The sequence below is a fragment of the Pongo pygmaeus genome, chromosome X, assembly GCF_028885625.2.
Source record: "Pongo pygmaeus isolate AG05252 chromosome X, NHGRI_mPonPyg2-v2.0_pri, whole genome shotgun sequence".
NCBI lineage: Eukaryota > Metazoa > Chordata > Mammalia > Primates > Hominidae > Pongo > Pongo pygmaeus.
In genome coordinates, this window is record NC_072396.2 from 17,883,241 (window position 1) to 17,899,218 (window position 15,978).

The window sequence follows — 15,978 nt, forward strand, 5'->3', positions numbered from 1 at the left end:
CCCTACTCCCAACTTGAGGACTCCCCGCCCCCACCACGCTGACAGTCTCAATTCCAACCCCTTGGATGTGAGGAAGTGTCTTTGCGCCTGAACGCGCCCAGCACGGCGAGGCCACCAGTGACTCCCAGCGGCCGCACAGGGCGCTGCGCCCCCCTCGCCCCGGCCTCCCCCGCCCTGCGTCCGCCCCGTCACCCCCGCGCGGCCTCCTGCGCCCGGGCTGGAGGCAGATTCCTCTCTCCGGGTTTTCAGAGCGCCTTTCCGAAACCTCCTCCCCGCCCAGCCAGGGAGAGAGATCCCGGGCGCAATCGCTCCCCGGAGCGGCCGAGGGGCGCGCGGGGAGAGGCCTGCGCCGGGGTACTTTCAAACTGAGGCGCGCGCACACACTCACACCCACCCACCCACTCACCCACACACACAGACACACGCACGCCCATTTATATAGGCGGCGGCGACGGCAGTGGCCGGGGTGGCGACGGCGAGCACAGAAACGATGGAGCTGAGCCAGTCGACCCTGGTTGGAAGCAAGTGAGAAGAGACCAGGCGCACCCCTAAATTTCTGTGCGGGGCGCTTGTCATCCTCCCCAGGGAACGGTGCACCCAAAGGAGGACTGGCTGGACTGATTTGCTAGGGAGAGGGCGGGGAAGAGGAGGCCAGGTGAGCAGAGAAGCCCCCTGCGTATCCGGACTGCCAGATCGCGCTTTTGCCGGACTCCTGCCCCCTCCCTGCTCAGGTGGGCGCGCCCGGTCTCCAGCTCACAGGGGCGCTCGGAGGAGACCAGAAAGTCGCCACCTGGCTGCGCGGGATGCCTTTCGCCAAGCGGATCGTGGAGCCGCAATGGCTGTGCAGGCAGCGGCGCCCTGCGCCCGGCCCAGCAGTGGACGCGAGCGGAGGCAGCGCTGAGCCGCCGCCGCCGCCCCTGCAGCCGCCCGGCCGGAGGGACCTGGACGAGGTCGAGGCTCCAGGGCCAGAGGAGCCAGCCTGCGCGGTCCCTGCACCTTCAGGGCTGCCACCGCCGCCGCCGCCACTGCCCACGCCGGCCGACCAGACTCTGCCGCCTCACGGAGAGGCGTCCGTGGCTGGCGAGGAGAGCACGGCGGGGATCCCGGAGGCGGCGCCCGCAGCTGGCGAGGCGTCCTCGGCGGCGGCGGCGGCGGCCGTGCTGCTCATGCTGGACCTATGCGCGGTCAGCAACGCCGCTCTGGCCCGTGTCCTCCGGCAGCTCTCGGACGTGGCCCGGCACGCTTGCAGCCTCTTCCAGGAGCTCGAGAGCGACATCCAGCTCACCCACCGCCGCGTCTGGGCGCTGCAGGGCAAGCTCGGCGGCGTGCAGCGCGTCCTCAGCACGCTTGACCCTAAGCAGGAGGCAGTGCGTGAGTACCCGCGCCGTCCGCCCGCCGGGCTATGGGTTTCCGCGCAGCACCCTCGCGCCCTTCCCAGCAGCGGCAGTCCCAGCCCCGCGGCGTCCCGCCCGTTGCAGCTTGCACCTTACTACTCTCGCCTTCCCACCCTTCCCATCCCCTGGGACCCACCCCAATCCTCCTGAGGCTGAGTGGCTGGGCTGGACCCCGATTCAGTGATGCAGACGTGGACAGTGGAAAGTTAAAAGGGCGACCTCTGAAGTCGCAGGCAGCGTGGGCTGAGAAGGAGCAGAAAGCGAGCGTTTATGGGAGCACAGGAGGCAGAGAGGGTCTGTCCTTCACCACCGGGGCTCGCCTTTCACGTCCTTCACGGGGGGTAGGGAGGAGGGTTGCAACTCCTGTGGTTTCCAGAAGCCCAGCCCTGAGCCCTGTAGCCCACACCATGCATGTTCAGGGTTGGGGGTTCCAGGAGTAGTGAGTGTTCTTTTGAGACTGCTGCAGCATCGCGGCTGTTTCGTCACTCGCTGTGACCTCAGGTGCTGCCCCGAGCTCCGAACTTGTGCCTTGCCCTCGTGTGCGACGTAGCGTGGCGCTGCTCGCCTCCTAGACTGAACTCCGTAGTGCTTCTGCCGAAAACCCTTGTGGCCCGAAGGGGCCGCGGGGAGGGTCAGGGAAAGATGAGGCGGGGAGTGTCAGGGGCCCCGGGGAGATCGAGGAGACCCCTGGGCATCTTTTCTGCCCTGAACAGCCCAGGGTTCCTACTAAATGGCTCTGTGCCATCTGCCCCCAGAGGATCCCACAGGCTGTCTTCCTCCGCCCCGGTGCACTGTCGCCCAAATTTACTGGCACGTGGACTTAGGTATGAACTAGTCTGCTAGGCGGGCTGCAGGGAGACGACGAGGAAGGAAGTCTGGGAGACCCCTGGGCATCTTTGCTGTGCGTTGACTTCGCTCTTACGACACCCAAGGGCCCCCAATAAATAGTCATTCTATGTCATCTCCCTTCCGAGGGCAGTCCCCTTGGCTCAGGATCGCCCAAATCTGGCGACGGCAGAATCATTTAGGAACGACCCAGGAGGTAGACAGGGGCGCTGGGTTGGCGCGACGGTCCTTTGGCGCCTAGTCAGGCTGCGACGCTCGCGGCGAAGGTGATGTCAGCGGCTCTGACTTACGTAAGAAGCTTCCTCGGTTGCTGCAGCAGCTGCGCCGGTGCGCAGTGGCCTAGGAGCGCGCGGGGCGGAGGCGCTTTGGAGGCATCCTTCCCTGGGGATTTCCGGGCACCTCTGCCCCACAGCCCAGCTCAGCCTCCTAGCGGTCCCTGCCCGCCCGCGTGTTCTCTCCCTCTTCCCCTCCTCCTCCGAAAAACCCTTTGAACCCCGTCCCGGGAATTCACTGCTTTTCTGCAATAACAATAGTAATAAGCGTAATGAATAAATGATGTGCTCGATCGGTTTTCGCAGCTATAAAAGACCCGGAGTTGGGTTAATGACTGGTTGTTTAAAACGGCAATTCCGGGGATGAGTTCTGGAAAGAATTAGGACTGCCGTAGGCCAAGTCGTATTTTACTTTTGGGACTTGAAATGAGCGCTTTAAATCCTGCCTCCTTTTTACCCCAAACCACACAGCAGGGACAGGCCCTTCACTTTCAACAGCGCAGGTATCTGGGGAGTGCGGTTGTGGGAGTGGTGATTTCACTTCCAAAGAACTGGAGGGAAGTTTTGCAGACTGTTGAGTGGTGCATACATTTCCCGTGTGTGTGTGTGTGTGTGTGTGTGTGTGACACACCTCTCCTTAAGTTAGATTTCACGCGAGTGAAACTCACTGCCAGAGCAGAATGTGCCCACTTCTTTCTCTCTTTAGATGCAGCAGTGGGCAGTTATGTACCTGGAACATATCAGAGTTCTTTCAAGTCCTTTTAACTGTTTGGGGTACAAACTAATAGTTAGTAGAAATAAGAGAGGATCTTGAGTGTGTGCATATAGTTGGTGAATATGTACTCTATACATATTTGTACATGAATAATAAAGATGGGGCTGATTTCTACCTGGGATAGATTTAAAATCTCCTATTATTTTAAATTTTATTTTCTAAAATGCTATCTCCACACTTTATGTCCAGATCTCTCTCTTCTCTTGTTCATTTAAATTTGGGATGGCATTGTTCTTGTTTGATGTCATAAAAGGCATTACCTTTGGGAGAAAAAACACACTTGGTTTAGGTTTCCTAGAATGCAGAGCCTGAGACAAGGATTTCAATGCAATTAACTTATTTGGGAAGGGTTCCCGGGAAGCACAGAGAGAGGATAGGGAAGTGAGACAGGAAAGGGAGGAAAGAGGAAAGCCAGTACACCGTGTAAGCTGGTTAGCCCTGTGGGCAACTGGGGTTCAATCCAGCTGGCGACCCTCTGAGCACACACCTCAAATGTGTTCCACTAATGATTAAAGAAGCTGGAGTATTTATGCACCAGCTTCTTCTTCTCACAGATGGAAGGTAGCACCTGGAGCATGAACTCCATGGCTTCTGGGTCTTGCCCCACATGTAGTCCCAGCATGCTCCCAGGGCCAGGTAGAGAGATGCAAAAAGCCTATGATGTGCACAGGAATGTTGACAGAGGTCCTCTGGGGGAGGGCAAAGTAGCTGTGGGTAGGTCATCAGTGGCATCAGCTGCATTATGCATCTATCTCCCTTTAGTATTGCTCAGGCCTAGGGGAGTTTGAAAGGGAGAGGAAGCCTAAAAGTAAACCTTACTCTTTTTTCTCTTCCTTTGAGGGTGCCTTCACACCCCCTGTATATCCTTGTCACCTGGTCACTATTCCCCTGCATAATCTGCTTGCTATTTCATCCTTGGACAGCTGCTTCCTGTTGCCCTGAGACAGGCTGGGGGGCTTCTTGCAGGGGCAACATGATCTGATGTACACTTTGGAAGAGTCACTCTGGAGGCAAGTCTGGCGGCTAGTAAACCAGTTAGACATTGTGACTGGTGATGGTGGCTAGGACTAGGGATGTAGCTGTAGAGACGGTGAGAAGTGGTTAGATTCTGAATTCATTTTGGAAATAGGATTGCCAGGACTTAACTGATTTGATTGGGTACAGGGTGTGAGAAAAAAATAATTAAGGATGACTCCTAGTTTGTTGTTTTTGCTTGAAAAGCTTAAATAACTTGTAGAATGTGGCTGGGCACGGTGGCTCATGCCTGTAATCCCAGCACTTTGGGAGGCTGAGGCGGGCAGATCGCCTGAGGTCAGGAGTTCGAGACCAGCCTGGCCAACATGGTGAAACCCCGTCTCTACTAAAAATACAAAAATTAGCCAGGCGTGGTGGCAGGCACCTGTAATCCCAGCTACTTGGGAGGCTGAGGCAGGAGAAATGCTTGGACCCGGGAGGCAGAGGTTGCAGTTAGCCAAGATCGTGCCATTGCACTCCAGCCTGGGCAACAAGAGTGAGACTTCGTCTCAAAATAATAGTAATAATAATAACTTGTAGAATGTATTACCGTTTGTAGAAATGGGGAAGGCTAGTGGGAGAGTGAATATTTTCTTGTGGAGGGAATGGAATCAATAGTTTTATATTTGAGCCATGTTAAGTTTGAGATACCTGATGTGTCTTACATAATTACATGTGTGAGTTGAGAGGTCCAGGCTGGAGATGTGAATGTAAGACCTAAGCATAGAGACAGTTTGTGAAGCCTTGGAGCTAGACACAGTGGAGATAGTAAAGAAAAGGAGGCCAGGACTTAGCCCAGGGCAGTCCAACTTTGAAAGCTTCACAGGGAAGGAGAAAGGCTGAGAAAGGACAGCCAGAAAGCTAGAAGGAAAATCAGAAGAGTGTAGTATGGTGCAAGCCAGGAGGTGTTTCCAGAACTGGGGAGAAGTCAACTTGGTCAAGTGCTTCTGAGAGGAAGATAAGCACTGAGAAGAGGCTATTGAGTTTGGTTACTTGTAATTAATTAGTGGCCTTGAGAGGTGCCATTTTATTGGAGGGGTAGAGATGAACGCCAAATCAGAGGTGTTGGAGAAAGAATAGGAGAGGTGGAGAGGAAATAGCAACTACAGACAGCTTTTTTTTTTTTTTTTTCACTCTGTCACCCAGACTGGGTGCAGTGACTTGATCATGACTCACTGCAGCCTTGACCTCCCCAGGCTCCCATCTCAGCTCCCCAAGTAGCTAGTACTACAGGTGTGCACCACTATGCTAGGCTAATTTTGTTTTTTTTCGTAGAGACAGGGTTTCGCCATGTTACCCGGGGTGGTCTCGAACTCTTGGGCTGAAGCAGTCCTCATGCCTCCCAAGGTGCTGGAATTACAGGCGTGAGCCACCGCACCCAGCTCTACAGACAACTCTTGTAAGGCGTTTCGCTCTGAAGGGGAGTGGAGAAATGGAGCAGTGGCTGGAAGGGAATACAGTATCAAGGAAAAATGTCTTAAAAGGTATTGATATTTTAGGCATGTTCAGATTCCAAGAGATGGGTGAATTGATGATCCTGGGAGAGAGAACTAAATAATTATGGATATCATTGAGAAGCTGAGAGGGGATGAGATGAGAGCACCATTTCATCCATGGCCCCCGGAGGGAAGCTGAAGGATACGAGCAGGGAGGCAGGTGGGCTGGTGAACTGCTGGTGGTGGGATGGGGTGTTCTTCTATAAGGGGATCTATTTTCTCTGTAAAGTATGGGGTGAGGTCATCAGCTGAGAGTGTTGGCAATGTGAAGAGAGAAGAGAGGGTGTTAATAAGTTGTCTCAGGGAGGGAACATGAAGGCATTAAGGAAGTGTATTGAGATGATCTCACTGTGTTGAGAGCCTTCTGAGACATGGTCATCAATTCGAAGAGTCCAACTTTTCAGTCACTGAAACCTGAGACTTTGGAAGTACTTCATGGGCCTTGACTCCAGGATGTTCATCTTTAGACATTTTAATGTTGCTGGCATTTTGGTTGCTGTTGATTTATTTAGTTACTGAGTTTTAAAATAAATTTTATATTAAAGTTTAACATTCCCACAGAAAAGCACACAGACCATAAGTGTTCGTCTTGGTTGATTTTCACAAAGTGAACAGCTCATGTAAACACCACCCAGATCAAGAAATAAAATGTTACTCCACCTGAAACATCCTCCCCTCCCTTCAAGCCACCTTTAGTCAATATCCCCCTTCCCAAAAGTAACAACTTTCCCAATTTCTACCCTTATCAATTAGATGTTCTTGTTTTTGAAGTTTATATAAGTGAAATCATATATACTTCTTTCTAGCATTATTCACTTAACATTACGTATGTAAGATTTTTTCATCTTATTGCATATATAGCTGATTGTTCATTCTCATTGCTGAATAAAATTCCATTGTGTGTACATACCACAATTTCTTGATCCATTCTCCTGATGATGGACATTTGGGTTGTTTCCATTTGGGAGCTATTGCGTGAACAATTTTTTCTACATGCTTCTTGATGAGCTTATGTATACACAGTTATTTGGTATGTATCTAAAAGAGGAATTGCTGGATCAAAGGGGATGATTTGTTTGGCTGAACAATTTTCTACACTGGTTGTACCAATTTATAACCCTGGAAGTATATGAAAGTTCTGGTTGTTCCACATCCTCACTGATATTGGTATTGATGTTTAAATTGTAGCCACTTTGGTGGATGTGTAATGAAATCTCGTACTGGTTTTGATTTGCATTTCTCTAATGGCTTGTGAGACTGAACACCGTTTTATATAATTTTTAACTACCTAGATATTCTCCTTTGTGGATTACTTGTTCAAGATGTTTGCTCATTTTTATTTCTCTTTTCTCTCTCTTTTTTAACTTTTATTTTAGGTTTGGGGTACATGTGCAGGCTTGATATATAGGTAAATCATGTGTCGTGGCGGTTTGGTATACAAATTATTTCATCACCCAGGTAATTGCTCATTTTTCAGTAAGGTTCTTTGCACCTTTTCTTACTGTCTTACAGATGTCTTTTACGTATTTTGAATATGAGTCATTTGTCAGCTGTATGTATTTCCAATACCTTCTCTTACTCTGTGGCTTGCCTTGTCACTCTCTTAGTGTTATATTTTGAGGGCAGAAGTTCTTATTTTTGTATAGTCCAGTTTATCAATCCTTTTCTTTATGGTTAGTGTGTTTTTGTGTTCTCTTCTGTTTGTTCTTAAACAAATTATTCACCAACCTCGAGGTCATGAAGATATCTCAGAAGTTCTAGAAATTTTTTGTTTTGCCTTTGTCATTTAGATCCATGTTTCATATGGAATTGATATTTGCAAATGGTGTGAGGTAAGGCTCAAGATTACTTTTTTCCCAAATATGGATGCACAATTGGCCTACTGCCACTTATTGAAAGGACCATCATTTCCCCATTGTACTGCAGTGACACTTTTGTTACCTCCCCCACCTATGACTTTTCTAGAACTCTGTGCTCACCTTTATCTTAGCTTTTTTCATTCTGTACGGTAGACATTGCTGGTGCCCTATCTATATTCCTTTAGCTGTCATCTCTCATGCTGAAGGCTACTTACTGCAAACTCCCGTAACTCTGCCTGGAACTTTTGTTTTGTACTGGCTTATGGACCATGCTTGGCCTTGCTTGTTGGGAAGGCCAGAGGTGCCAGCAGGTTAATGCCTCAGAAGCAGCACTCAACCAAATATGGACAGGGAGTTGGTGGATGAATGCACCAGTGCCATTACTCCTTGGATAGGAGAACTCTGCAGCATTTTCTCCACCATTTCTCAGAATTCTCAAGTAGGACTGAGCTCCAGTTACCCACAGTGATGACTTATTTGATGACACATCCTATCTTTGCTGTCTTCCTTCCTCCGTCTCACTTCTTCAATCACCTATGGGTGTTTCTGGAGTCACCTCCCACATAAACTACTTGCACTCAAACCTGTACTTGCAGTCATAGGGTCTACTTATGGGGGAACTGCAACCAAGACAATCTATTTAATCTTTAAACTGTGAAGGCAAAGACCTAGGGCTGGGGGTATGGTAGAGATGAAGTTTCTCACTCTTTTTCCTTAAACTATTTAGCCCAGGATTATTATATTAGCCACACCCCCAGCTCCTCCCAGAACACTCTATGGTGTGTGTATTAGTCTGTTCTCTCACTGCTATAAAAAAACTACCTGAGACTGGGTAATTTATAAAGAAAAGAGGTTTAATTGACTCACAGTTTTGCAGGCTGTACAGGATCCATGGCCAGGAAGGCCTAAGGAAACTTACAATCATGGCGGAAGGAAAAGAGAAAGCAAGCACATCTTCACATGGTGGCAGGAGAGAGAGCAAGAGCGAATGGGGAAGTGCTACACACGTTTAAACAACAAGCTCTCAAGAGAACTCACTCACTATCACTAGAACAGCAAGTGGGGAATCTGCCCCCATGATCCAGTCACCTCCCACCATGTTCCTCCTCCAACATTGGGGATTATAATTCAACATGAGATATGGGTGGGGATACAGAGCCAAACCATATCAGTGGGTCTGGAAATAGCTGTTACTACCATTAGTGGATGCACAGTTTGAATCCCTGTCTTGGCATGGGAGAGCTTCAGTGCTTCAGCAGTGAGAAGGGTAACAAAAGGAACTCAAATCTATGATAATGAAGACATACCCCCTAAATTTCTCCATGTTCTATTGACAAGCCTTTGAGAGTGTTGTTTATTGCCCTTTGGAATGCATAAGTGACAGCCCCAGGAGATCCAAACTACCTATTTGAGAGAGATAATTTTCAGCCAGAGCAGACACAGAAACTGCTAACCTCTGAAAGGAAGCAGGAGGTAATATATTGGGTGAATTGATCATTTTGGGTTGGTGTGGCAACACTGATCATGGGCTCATTCTGGTTTTGGAAGGATGGTCCTGCTTTTCCTTCCCTTTCTGTTCACTCTACCACTTGTAAAAAACCTTCACAGTTTGGTTAATGTGTTCTCTTGGATGTTTCTGTAATTGTGGTTAAGTTTCTTTTCCTCCTGGCCCTGCTCAGTGAGCTTCTGTGAGGCATTATGAGATCCTAACAGCTTCATTGAAAGCTGCTTTGAAACCCATCACAGAACAGCTGAGAAGAACACAATCTTTCAAGGGTTTAATAATTCATGGTTGTAATTTCCTCATAACCAGTAACAGCATCACATTTCTTTCTAGACTTTTCTTGTTATACTGGATTGGGCTTTTAAATCAAAACTCCTGAATTACTTTATCTGAGAAATCCTTGAGATTCTGTTGGACTGATATTACTAAGGTGATAATGATAAAGATTTCTTTCTTCTGTGTGTGGAGGCCTTTTCTACACAATGCCATCAGGACAGTGTAAAGTCCACATAAACTCTCAGAAACGTCTTCAGTCTCAGCACTTCTAGTCTAGTTTTAATGGGCATTACTTTTAAAAGGCAATGACATATAAAAGTCTCTCCTATTGTCCCATGTTAGTCCCAGAGTCTTGAAGATTCACTGATTTTGTATGACATTTTGAAATTTTAGGGTCAAGGACAATTTTAAATGTAGTTGGAATTTTATTTGATGGTTCAGCTTAATTTCTTTTTGCTTTATTAAAAATTGTGGGGCACAAGATTTTGAGTGACATTCTATTAAAAAATCATAGGAGGAGTAAGACTGGAACAAACAATCACAAAAATTCCTGAAAGTTTTTCTTGCATCAAGAATTCTTCATGAATCCTATCTTAATAACAAGTGGAAACAAAAATAATGAGGTAGGAATGGTTCCTGAATGCAAGGATCTCATTCTGGGGTTGAAATTTGTTGAAACAAAGTTTTGGAGAGCCCACCCACCAGACTAAGCCCAGAGGGCAGGGAAACTGTCTATTTTTGTGAATGACTAAAACAGGTATGTTCAAGTTTTGTTTCTGACGTCTCTCAATCCATTAATGTACATGAGGTTTGCTGTATTGAATGAGTAATCTGAGGACCTGGGCATTCATGTGCTAAAAAATTGCTTAATTCTGGGAGGCCAAGATGGGAGGATTGCTTGAACCCAGGAGTTCGAGACTAGACTGGGCAACATGGTGAAACCCCATCTCTACAAAAAATACAAAAATTGGCCGGGCATGATGGCATGTGCCCGTAGTCCCAGCTACTCAGGAGTCTGAGATGGGAGGGTCGCTTAAATCAACGAGGTGGAGGTTGCAGTAAGCCAAGATCATGCCACTGCATACCAACCTGGGTGGCAGAGTAAGACTATATCCAGAAAAAATTTTTACTTAATTATTATTTTTTGTTTTCATTTTTATATGTTCTAAGCTTAATTGGTGACAGACATGTGACATCTCAAATCATGAGGTTGCTCCTCAGTTTTTAAAAACACTACATAATATTCCCCTGCACAAACCTGCTCAAAGCATTTAACCACCTTTTACCCATATGGTAGCATTTTCTTGGTTTTAGTTATTGTAGACAAATCTCATATAAACAGTTTCCATATATATATTTGCTTATATGTATGAATTTTTAAGAATGTTTTCTTAAAAGTGTAATTGCTGGATCTAAAGATATCTGTGCCTACATCCTTCAAAGTGAAATTAACCAAGAATAAAGTTAATTTAACAAGAGTCCTAGAATCTTGGAATCGTAGAGTTGGGAAAGACCTTAGTACCCATAGAATCAAACTTCTCACCCAGAGTGGAAATCTTTTTTAAGATGTCCCAAATGGCAGCTCATCTTGTTTCCATGCCCTCTGAGACTCCAGGGAGTGGGAAGTGGCCACCCCTGCCCCAATTGTATTGCTGGATAGCTCCCATTCTCAAACATCAAGAGCGAATCTGTCTTTTTGTAATGCAAGCCTTTTCATCTTTGTTCTGGTGTCTCATGTCATACGGAATCTACCTATAACTGCTTTTCTAGAACATCTTTTAAGGGTCTGGAGGTTACTGTTATGGCACTGTCTAAGCTTTCTTCATCCCAGGTAAAACAGCTTCAATTCCTTCAACCAGGCTTCCTAATGCCAAGTTTCCAGGCCATTCCCACTCTGGTTGTCCTCTACCACAGGTGCAGGGCACAAATGGGCCTATTCCTTTCTTTATAAGAATGTCCCAGGCCAGGCGTAGTGGCTCATCCCTCTAATCCCAGCACTTTGGGAGGCTGAAGCAGGTGGATCACTTGAGGTCAGGAGTTCAAGACCAGCCTGACCCACATGGTGAAAACCCGTCTCTACTAAAAAATACAAAAATTAGCTGGGCGTGGTGGCATGCGCCTGTAATCCTGGCCACTCGGGAGGCTGAGACAGGAGAATCGCTTTGAACGCAGGAGGCAGGGGTTGCAGTGAGCCGAGATTGCACCATTGCACACCAGCCTGGGCAGCAAGAGCAAAACTCTGTCTCAAAAAAAAAAAAAAAAAAAGAATGTCCCTAATGTGGTCCTTGTTTTAACCATTGCATGACACTGTTGGTGTAAAAATGCTCTTATGGCCCAGAAAACTCCCTTCCTTTATAGTGGCAGTTTTTAACATGAGGTTTTCTTTATTCCATGTGTGCAGTTGGTGTTTTGAACTTAAATTTCACAAGAGTCTCCCATTGTCTCTGTTAAACTGAATCTTGCTTGCTTTGCTCTTTCATTTCCAATCAGTGGTGATGGTTTAAAATCTTGATTCAATGTGTCAGCTACTGCTCACAGCATTTTGCTCTCTGCATACACCATGAACAAGATTCTAGGCTATCACCCACATCTTTGATAAAATTATTGTTCAGATGGATTCAAGGCCGGAGCCCACTGGCAGGCAGTACTAGCAATGTTTCTCCAAGTTGAGATTAATCAACATTCTCTGGGTATCATTGTTGCAGCAGCCACAGGTGCACTCCTCTACCTTCCTGTTCAAATCGCATTTCTCCACCTTACTCACAATATCTATCATCACGAGCAACTGTTAAGTGGTTTGCTGAAATCGAGATACCATATGTCTGTAGCATTCTTTTGATCTCCCGGTGTAATTACCCAACTCAAAAGGGAAATGAGGTTAATCTGGCTCAAACTGGACTCAATTCCAGCAATCAGAGGGGCCATTTTAATTTTCTTGTATGTAATGGGTAAGGGGTTTATTTGGGGGAAATCTGCTTTGGCATGTTGGTCACAGAAAAACTGTAATGTTGGACTACAGGGGAACTCTGTGGGTCTTACAGTTCATTTCTCTGACTCTAGAGTGTCAGAGTGCTTTTCCCTTCCTTTCCTTTAAGGTACCTGGATGTCCTTGTTCTCTATTCCTCAAGGAAAGGTTGAAATTCATGACCTTTTGGCATTTGCTGAGGCTCAGTTTGAGTAACATTGGCAAGTGTCTGGTTTAACTAATTGTTGAGAAGCAAGAGAGTATGTGGTTGAGAGAGTAGACTCTGAAGCTGAACTACGTGGGTTCAAATCCCAGCTCCACTCCTTCAAAGCTGTATGACTCTGGACAATTTACTGAATTTTTTTTTCTTCATCTGTTATGGAATGGAGATAAAAGCAGTATTGATTGCATCAGGTTGTTGACAAAACTAAGAAAGTCAAGGTGTGCAGGCACTGAGAACTGTGCCTTGCTCATGGTTAGCCTCTGATAATTATTGGCTATTATTGGCTATTTTATTGATACTATAATTGGATCAGACAGAGTAGGAGGTATGTGCTAATTTCTTTCAAGTAGGTGAAAACCTGTGCCTGAATCTGTGAAGTGCTAGCTCAGGGTAAAGTATACAGCTGACCGAGCAATGCTGTGTGTCTCTGCATGGTCAAAGATGTCTATTAAGGTTCTTTGTTGTTGTTGTTGTTGTTGTGGCTTCTTTTTGTTATGCAGAAAAGTAGAGAAAAAATTGACCAATAATCTTATTATCCAGATTCATTCATTTATTACACAGCAGTCACAATTCTAGGCCCTTGAGTTTCATCAGTAAACAAAAAGTTACCAGGACCTTATGTTTCAATGGAGAGAGACAAATCCTAAATAATAAACACAATACATTTGACGAAATTACAAAACATGTTAGGAGGTAGTAAGTGCTGTGGGCAAAAAGAAACTAGAGCAAGGTGAAGGTGATCCAGAGATTTGGGGTGGGGTTACCATTTTAAATGGGGTGGTCAGGTGAGCCTCATTGAGGAAGTGGCATTTGAGCAAAGATTGGAAAGAGGTAAGGGTAAATTACATAGACTGCTGGAGGAAGAGTGTTCCAGTGGAGAGAAACAGAGCTAGTGCAAAGGCCCTGAGGTGAGAGCATGCCTGGTGTGATCCGGGGATGGCAAGGAGGCCAGTGTGGTGGGTGAGGAGTTAGCAAGGAGGAGAGTATGAGGATAAGAGGCCAGCAAGGAGAAATGGCAGTGGGGCGGATCACCTAGGGTCTAGCAGGCCATTGTGAGGACTTTGCCTTTTGCTCCGAGTGGAGTGGGTAGTCATTGAAGGCTTTTAAGCCCAGGAGAAACATGATTGATTTAGAATTTAATAGGATCACTTTGGGTATTGTGGCAAGAAGAGACTGCGGGAGAGGCAAGAGGGGTGGAAGCCAGGAGACCAAGTAGGAGGCTTTTGCAGTAATCCTGGTGAGAGACAGTGGTGGTCTGGTAAAAGTATTGAGAAGTAGAGCTGTTGATGGTTGTTTCATGTTTGGGGCTAGACATGCAACTCATACAGAAGGGTACAACATTGAAAAGAACAAGAAAGCCCTCCTCTCCCCTCTTACTCTGCCGGACTTGCTCCAGACTTTTGCAAAACCATTGAATGTTGAGGAAGTAGGCACTTCTCCTACGGTCTTGTTGATTAATCTGCTGTCTTGGAAAAATTTAAAAAGTGTCCTTACTAATACTCTTTTTAAAAAATCAAGATATAATTTACCTGCAGTGAAATGTACAGATCTTGATGAGTTTTAACAGCTGTATCCACCTGCATAACACACACCCCTATTAAGATAGAGACCATTCTCCTCACTCCAGACAGGTAATACTACTTTCAGGTAGGAAAGCAGTATTTGAACTCTGATAGCCTAACACTATCCCCTACCAAGGTTGTTGTATGAATATGGTCACAGAAGAAGATAATTCCATGGGGGGCTTCTGGGCTTTCGACCAAGACTAAGAATTAGTGATTCCAGTTATAAGATATCCAAGACAAATTGAAACAGTGGAGTTTCCTCACTTTTGGTCTGATGGTGTTGGGCTGTTTATGACATCATTGTGCTGGATTTTAGGGAGAATCAGGTTTTTGACAAGGATAGAAATCTAGCCTCAGAGGCCCCAGGGGTAACTTAGAAGTAGGAGCCTTTTATTTTCTTATTTATTTATTTATTTATTTATTTATTTTTTGAGACAGAGTCTCGCCCTGTCATCCAGGCTGGAATACAGTGGTGCAATCTCAGCTCACTGCAACCTCCGCCCACTGGGTTCAAGCAATTCTCCTGTGTCAGCCTCCCAAGTAGCTGGAATTACAGGTGCCTGCCACCATGCCCAGCTCATTTTTGTAGTTTTAGTAGAGATGGGCCATGTTGGCCAGGCTGGTCTCGAACTCCTGACCTCAAGTGATCTGCCCATCTCGGCCCCCCAAAGTGCTGAGATTACAGGCGTGAGCCACCGCGCCTGGCCAGTAGGAGCCTTTTCTATGATAAAGCTAAAATAACATTTTTAAAAAACATGAAAAAAAAAGACCTTGATACTCTCTGGTACATTTCTAAGTAGCAGGAAATACTGATTTGCAAACTGTGTTTTCAGCTCATGCTGATGCTCGAAGCCTGGATGGAGGACAAAATTGCTTAGAATTGGATTTATGACTGTCCTAAGTGCATTCAGATTTGTGAAATAAGAAGCCCTATTCTAGAGTTCGGTTACTCTTGATTTTTCCTACTAGAAATCTAAGGGAAGGAAGAGGTAGTAGCTGTGAGGACAGATGACAGCCCATGAGATCTAATGTTCATTAGAATATAACATCAATATTTATGTTTCTCTCCAGTCTACATCTGGACTCTGTTCCTTGAGCCTGTATTTATATTTTAATAATGCGAGGAAAGCTTTATTTTCCTTTTAAATTTTGTGTCAGAGTTCTGCTACCTCAGCCCACCCCCTCCCCACCCCTGAAGTGATTCATTTACAAGATGGCGCATGTTTATTCAGAGTTTGATTCTAGAGATTAACTTCAAGAAGTGCATCATGAAGTGCAGCAGGAATAAATACCACAGAAATCCTTTTCCATGTGAGAAGTCATAGGGCTTTCTGCTGCACAAACAGGAGAGACAGAGGCTTCAAAGTTTGGGGCAATGTGGGGGAGAAGTGGGAAAACCTAGAAGAGACATTGGGAAGGGTTCCCTGGAAGATTTTCAAACAGTATCACTTATGTTAAATGCCTTTGGTATGAGAAAAGAGATGTTGGAACCCTGCTCAGGTATCAGATGTCACCCAGTACTCATCTGGCAAACTTTTAGCCTTTGCTAATTAAAACTAATCCAATTGCATGAAGAAAAATATATTGGGTAAGCTTGCCTCTTGTGTGGCTTTATTTTAACCCTTTGCCCCATATCCTAATACCAGCGAATCTCAGGCTGGTTATAGGGTAGAAGATGATAATGAGAAATGGGATTCACTTACAAATAAATTTCAGTCAAGACAATGAGTGGAGCAGGCTGTTAAGAATATTGGCTTGTAAATGTAAAATTGAAGCCCTTCTGGGTTTT

General features: G+C 46.2%; 1 protein-coding gene across 2 annotated transcripts in view; it reads left to right on the forward strand.

Annotated features, from left to right (window-relative positions):
• NHS (NHS actin remodeling regulator) overlaps positions 1–15,978 on the forward strand; it is a 387,766-nt gene that overhangs the window by 19,458 nt on the left and 352,330 nt on the right. The window contains exon 1 of one of the 2 annotated variants that reach the window (XM_054473231.2): positions 145–1,371. The exons of the other annotated variant lie outside the window; for it this stretch is intronic. Within the exon in view, the coding sequence (XP_054329206.1) occupies positions 804–1,371 (568 nt within the window). The 5' untranslated portion in view covers positions 145–803. Of the gene's footprint in view, positions 1–144; positions 1,372–15,978 lie in introns of those variants that run through there. 2 annotated transcript variants of the gene reach the window in all.